Source organism: Triticum urartu, chromosome 2, assembly GCF_003073215.2.
Source record: "Triticum urartu cultivar G1812 chromosome 2, Tu2.1, whole genome shotgun sequence".
Lineage (NCBI taxonomy): Eukaryota > Viridiplantae > Streptophyta > Magnoliopsida > Poales > Poaceae > Triticum > Triticum urartu.
This window is the reverse complement of record NC_053023.1, coordinates 681,530,108-681,536,394: the sequence shown is the minus strand read 5'-3', so window position 1 is coordinate 681,536,394 and position 6,287 is coordinate 681,530,108. Positions and strand designations below refer to the sequence as shown.

The following is a 6,287-nucleotide window of genomic DNA, read 5'->3' as shown; positions in this document are numbered from 1 at the left end:
CAAACACTCGAAAAGATAGATTATATTATTGATGATAAGTCTACCAAGCACGAAAGCATATTGTCCCAACAAAATAACATCCGAGAGCACTAATTGGAGCCTAGTAGCCATAACCTTCGACACTATCTTATAAATCACATTGCAGAGGGCTATTGATCAAAATTGAGACAATAGTGTAGGATTATTCACCTTCGGGGCAGAACAATACATGTTTTGTTGATGGCCTCCATATCATTTTCTTTGTTCAATATTCTCAGTACCACTTGAGTGTCTTCCTCTCCATAAGGACCCCTGTGTTTATAAAGGAAAAAATGTGTCGAAAATCTATCCGGACCCGGAGCTTTTCAATGAAATCATCTGAAACATAGCACTTTTTATCTCCTGACGTGTAAGGCTTTGTTACGTCAACATTTATCATGTCATTTTTCATGGGAACCTGAAGCAACAAATCAAGGTCATCCAACATTTATCATGTCATTTATTATAGTGCAGGATTTTCTCGATGGCACGCTCGGGCTCAGCCCGTCAGGCAGTCCGGGCCGGGCTGCCCATGGCCAGGTATACTTGAGCCAAGTACTCGTTTATTTAGGCCCAGGTAGTACAAGTTCATGCAGCATGGCCAGGAAAAGAACATCCATTTTCCAGCCCAATAAGGCGTATAGCCCATGCCACCAACCGAGAACGCTTCCGAAAAAAAAAACCGAACAAGCTCTCTCCGCCGCCGCAAATGGAGGCGCTCCTCCGGTGGGCGGCAGAGCTGGGCGTATCCGACTCCCTGTCCGCGCCCGCCTCCTCCTCCTGCCTCGGCCGCTCCCTCGTCGTCGCTGATTTCCCTGACGCGGGCGGGTAATGAACCCAAACCCCCACCCCAGCCGCTTGCGATTCTTGGATCTCTCGGGTCCTCCTCATTATAGCTCACGGATTTTCTTCATTGCCACCTCAGGAGGGGCTTCGCGGCGGCTCGGGACCTCCGGCGCGGCGAGCTGGTGCTGCGCGTGCCCCGCGCTGCCCTGCTCACCAGCGACCGCGTCATGGCCGATGACCCCAGGATTGCTTCCTGCGTAGATGCCCATCGCCCTCGCCTCTCCAGCATCCAGGTAATGCCGTATCTTCAGGCAACGGTTCAGTTTTTATGTACTAAAACATGCTCATGTGAAATTGTTCTAGAATTTACCAAGTTTTGGGGATAAATGGGGACTAGGAGTACAATGCTTATGGTGGTTATGTCACTGAAACATTTGCAAAAGCTTCGATAGGATTTATGTTGGAACAGATTTAACCATCTACCCCTCTGAGTCAATCTGGTGGAACAGATTTTACCAAGAGGGATATGTTGGCAAACTAATTCCTATGGATAATTAATTATTCGGCACTTGATTACTGCAGGAGTTTGTTTTTCCACTCAGTTTGCTTCTTCTGGTACAGTTTGGACACATTTATATGTTCAACTTTGCAAAATCCGACAGTTATCAGGAGATAGAAAATCCTCCCATATATGTAGCAGTTTGCTTGATGTAGGCAAAATCAATATATATTCTCGGTTTACCGCAAAAATGTTGCACAAGTAACTTCACCGAGTTAGGATACTAGTTTCATAGTGTTCACCTTCTAAGTGTAAACTCATTCTTGATTATTTTTCTTTCTTGTATTGTACTTCTTCTGAACCTGAACATTCTTTGAAATGATTTCCCTGCTCTCCTATTTGTGCTTCAACAGAGATTGATCGTATGCTTATTGGCTGAAGTGGGAAAGGGGAAGAGTTCTGGCTGGTACCTCTATTTGTCTCAGCTGCCTACCTACTACACAATCTTGGCTACCTTCAACGATTTTGAAATTGAAGCTCTCCAAGTATAGCTCGGCAGATTTGTCAACAGAACTGTTTTTGGTTATCGTTTGCTCCATCCCACAAAAACATTAAATGGTTTCTGCTTTGACTGTCAGGTTGATGATGCTATTTGGGTTGCGCAAAAGGCTGTTTCTGCCATTAGATCTGAGTGGGAAGAAGCAGCACCGCTAATGAGAGAATTGGATTTCAAACCTAAACTTTTGATGTTTAAAACGTGGCTCTGGGCCTTTGCAACGGTATAATTATTTTGAAATTTATTTTTTAGCTCAATTTATGTCAGCATTCTTTTTATTTTATACGCAACCCTTTTCAGCATTTTTAAGTTCTTGTGTAGAATCAGCGATTCAGCGCTGACTCAAGATTTTGTCGGCTCCTTAGCCTTATTTCCGATATGAGATTTTACTTATTGATGAGATCTCTGAGGTTTCATTTGTCCACCTGAAGGTATCTTCACGGACATTGCATGTAGCATGGGATGATGCTGGTTGCCTATGCCCAATAGGTGATTTATTTAATTATGCTGCTCCTGATGATGATACTTCGTCTGAAGAGCAAGATACGGAAGAAGCCATGAAATGCCAGGAGAGAAATGTTATGTTGGAAGAGATAAAGTTGGATAGTTCATCGGAAAGGATGACAGATGGGGGATATGAAGATTCTAATGCCTACTGTTTGTATGCCCGAAAAAGATATAGGAAAGGGGAGCAGGTATGCTATAATATTCTGGCCTTCCGAACGGATTATCTTGTGTGCTCTCTGCTTTCCTAAACTTGGCCAACAAACATGCAGGTACTTCTGGGGTACGGGACATACACAAACTTGGAACTTCTTGAACACTATGGTTTTCTTTTGGACGAGAACCCCAATGAGAAAAGTTACATTCAGTTAGATTCGGAGTTATGTACTATGGGCACATGGCCGAAAGACTCCCTATATATTCACCCAAACGGGCATCCTTCATTTGCATTATTATGTGCATTAAGGCTAGGGGCAACTCCTACAAACCGTCAAAAGTCCTTTAGTCACCAGATCTACTCTGGATCAATGCTTTCTGTCGAAAATGAGCTGGAGGTTATGAAACGGTTGGGTAGCAAATGTGTGGAAACTTTGCAGCAATTGCCTACGACTGCTGAGTTGGATGGGAGGCTGGTCCATTTTTTACGCAACCTACAGAACAGCACTAATTGGAGAGTAGATGTGGAGCAGTCAAGTTTTGGACAAGAATTTGCCGCGTTTCTCCGGTTCCATAGCGTGGACCTGGATTGTACCCACAATCAGCTCCCAGTTCGACTCCTGCGATCTCTGGAGAGATGGGAATTGGCTGTCCGCTGGAGATGTAGCTACAAGATAGCTCTTACCAAGTGTGTTTTGTACTGTAAACGTTTGATTAATGAGCTTTCCTTGCAATGAGATTAACAATCGTTACAAGATTCAAATATACTAGTTCTTGAGTGCTCTTTGGAATGCAGAATTCTCAAAAAGCACGAGGTATCGGGAAGATTTTAGTTAGACTCCATCTCGGCTGATGTAACTGCTCTCATGGGCAGGCGGTACTGCCGAAATGTTCCACGTTAAGAAATCAAAGATGACGCAACATGTACTTTAGGAGGACTCCTCGATGTTCATATTTTTTCTTCTATTTCGAAGTCGTTTGGCTACGATGTCGTTTGAGTTGTTTTTGGCTGTGTGCATCTTGCAATGCTGCTGCAAGATAGGTTAAGAAAAAAAAAACAATCCTTCCATCATCTAAAAAAAGGTGGTAGGAAGAAAGGTAAAATTTCATTCAGACCGCCTAGATGATTACTCCCTCCATTCCATAATTGGAATTATGGAACGGGGAGAGTACGTCTTAAGATAGGTGCTTCGGATTGTTCGATGAAAAATAACCAAAGAAATTTCACCCAGCAGCTCACATGTCACTGGCATACATAATCGATAGTAATCCTAACACAAGCAGTAGTAGTTGCTAGTAGCATATATATAGTTGCATGATCACGAAACAGTGTTGTACGTAGAAGTTTTGCGAGACATGCAAGCCTCGAGCAGGTGACGTGATGAGCGGCCCAAACGATCCAGCAGCAGCGGTGGCAGTTTATGGACCTGACTAGTTCGACTTGGTCCCGTTCGCCGCAGCTTCAACCATGGGCACCACCTGCACTCGAACCAAGTTCACAGCTGTTAACTCTCCGAGGAGACGCCCCGTATACAACTTCAGGATGATTGATTCATACAACATCATAGCACAAGAACAAATTAAGCCATTTAAACCGGTGCATTGCGTCTCTTGTAGCGAGATGCATGGATTTTACCCTACTAAGCTTAGGAAAAATACTTGCATTATTGTTACTATACTATAAAGAAACAAAACAAAACAAAACGGTCAACGCACTGACATTACTACTAGGAAGGAAAAACCCGGTATGTTTCTTACCGGACTTGCTTCATCAAATGCCGCTGTGGTCCACTGCCGCTTCACTTCCTCGACTGTCGTAGTCACTTCATCGCTCGTATCTTTTCTCTTGGTGTGAGAACGTGCTTCACTCGAATAAGTGCTAGTAAGATGACTGAATTAGCTATTATCACGGTATAAAAGATGCCTTCAATCATATGTAAAGTTCTCTAGCAGTGAAAAATCCGAAAAAAGAAACAATGAACATCCATTTTAAGTACCAAAACTGAAGGAGCAAGAGGATTGTGTAAATTTGAAAGAGAAGAGTCTGAACTTGATTTACTTTGATTTGTTGTCTGAATATTTGCAGTTCCTGGATGAAATTACAGTCCGGAAGACTATGGGAGCACATAACATAAGCGAAAGAGCAAACAAAAGCAGGAATTCGGTTTTTTTTGTATCTATCAAATTATTTATAAGATGAATTTATATACAAACCAGATGATGAAAGACATCAGCAATTAAGCAGCACTGCCATTCATACAACCAGATTAATGCAATTGTAACATGGCAATCACATAAAACTATCAGAAATGTGCATACTGCATACAGAGACCTGGAAATAAATTTGGTGCTCTATAACAACTAACAATGTCTGGATCAACAAATTTACCTGCTGCATTTGTCGGTGATGAGGCCCCAAGCATTTTTGCAGCTTTCAAAGTAGCAGATATGTGCTGGCAGGCTGGATCATCTGCGGTCGACAAATTTTGGAATTAGAAGTGTCGGCAAGCAGCTTGGCAGAGTGAGTGCTCAACTAATTTAATTTACCTGGATTTATCTCTGCCGGTGAGATCCCGAGGACTGCCAACGCTCTCTGCAACTGCAAGGGTGTAGCACCAGACACTCCTGCAGCAGGCCGGTAGCCAAGTGCTGATGAATTGCGTTTCGGATGAACAACATCAAGGTAGCATACTAATAAGCTATGGTATGTTCAAGTTGTTATTAGAAAGAAAAATAGCTTGCCGATGTGGCCCAAAATAATCCAATACATTACAGAGGCAGTAAATTAAAAAGCCTATAGATAGATAGTAAGTTAAGGCACACTGGCAAAATGACAAAGCTAAAGAGAGGGATATGGGAACGAAACAAATGTGAGTTTACCTTGGTTCCCTACTGGATAAGGTGCCGTGGGAATTATGCCAGCTTTTAAAGTTTCATCTGAATGCCACGCAAATTCATCAGTTAATTTCCACGTACGCATACATAGTTTCCATCCAATCCAACAGGCAACAGTACAGTATAAATAATTAAGCAGAGTGACCGGATCTGTATAATCTGGATGTGGCTGACTAATTAACAGTTGGTTATCGAACATCGAAATCAAATGACCCGCATCGATCTTTCTTTTGCTCTGGCTATGTGGATGATGCTGCTCTTTGAGAGATGTGTTTTTAATCTCTATATATCCGGTCTTAACTAATACACAAAATAAAAACATGAACAGAGGCAGGTTTTCTTTTTTACCAAGGATATCCGCCAGCGATTCACGCGCTTTTTCATCAGACACTGCACATCAATAGGTAGACATGGTGAATAACTGCATGCCAAGGTGTGGGATTTAGAAATTTCAGATGTAGGTACGCGGCTTAATTATATGTACCTTTTGTTTCACCCGCAGGATCAATGAGGTAGCTACAAAAGGTAGGGAATGTTCAGATGTGGGCGAAAACCAGTCGATTACCCCCGTGAACAATACTACGTACTAGTACAATTTGCGCTTGAACAATACTAGAAACAATTTATACCTCCTCATGGCCCTGATGATAGCTTTTGGTCGCGGCCGGGAGCCTTGCTTCTTCACGTGAGGCCTCCGGCGGCACAAACTATATGAATGAAGAGCAATTAGAACTACTCCAGGCTGATTACTACTGAAGCCGATCGAGAACTCTCTGTCTAAGTGGTCGGGAGTAATGAGATTTGGGGGATACATAACATTACCCTGGAGGAGCAACGGGAAGTAGCTGGTGCGGCGCGGCGGCCGGCAGTGAG

At 43.0% G+C, this 6,287-nt stretch overlaps 1 protein-coding gene and 1 long non-coding RNA gene across 2 annotated transcripts; one reads left to right on the top strand and one right to left on the bottom strand.

Moving 5' to 3' along the window:
• Window positions 1-673: 673 nt before the first annotated feature.
• On the top strand, window positions 674-3,310 carry LOC125534074 (protein SET DOMAIN GROUP 40). The gene is made up of 6 exons (XM_048697372.1): window positions 674-846; window positions 944-1,097; window positions 1,717-1,848; window positions 1,942-2,082; window positions 2,291-2,554; window positions 2,636-3,310. Exons 1-6 carry the CDS (start codon window positions 728-730, stop codon window positions 3,254-3,256), a joined length of 1,431 nt encoding a protein of 476 aa, XP_048553329.1. The 5' UTR covers window positions 674-727; the 3' UTR covers window positions 3,257-3,310.
• Window positions 3,311-3,756: 446 nt separating this feature from the next.
• Window positions 3,757-5,806, bottom strand: LOC125534073. Its single transcript, XR_007294403.1, has 5 exons — window positions 5,763-5,806; window positions 5,400-5,456; window positions 5,067-5,144; window positions 4,278-4,989; window positions 3,757-3,998 (listed from the first exon to the last, which is right to left on the bottom strand). It is a non-coding gene; the product is annotated as an uncharacterized LOC125534073 (long non-coding RNA).
• Between the last annotated feature and the right edge of the window lie 481 nt (window positions 5,807-6,287).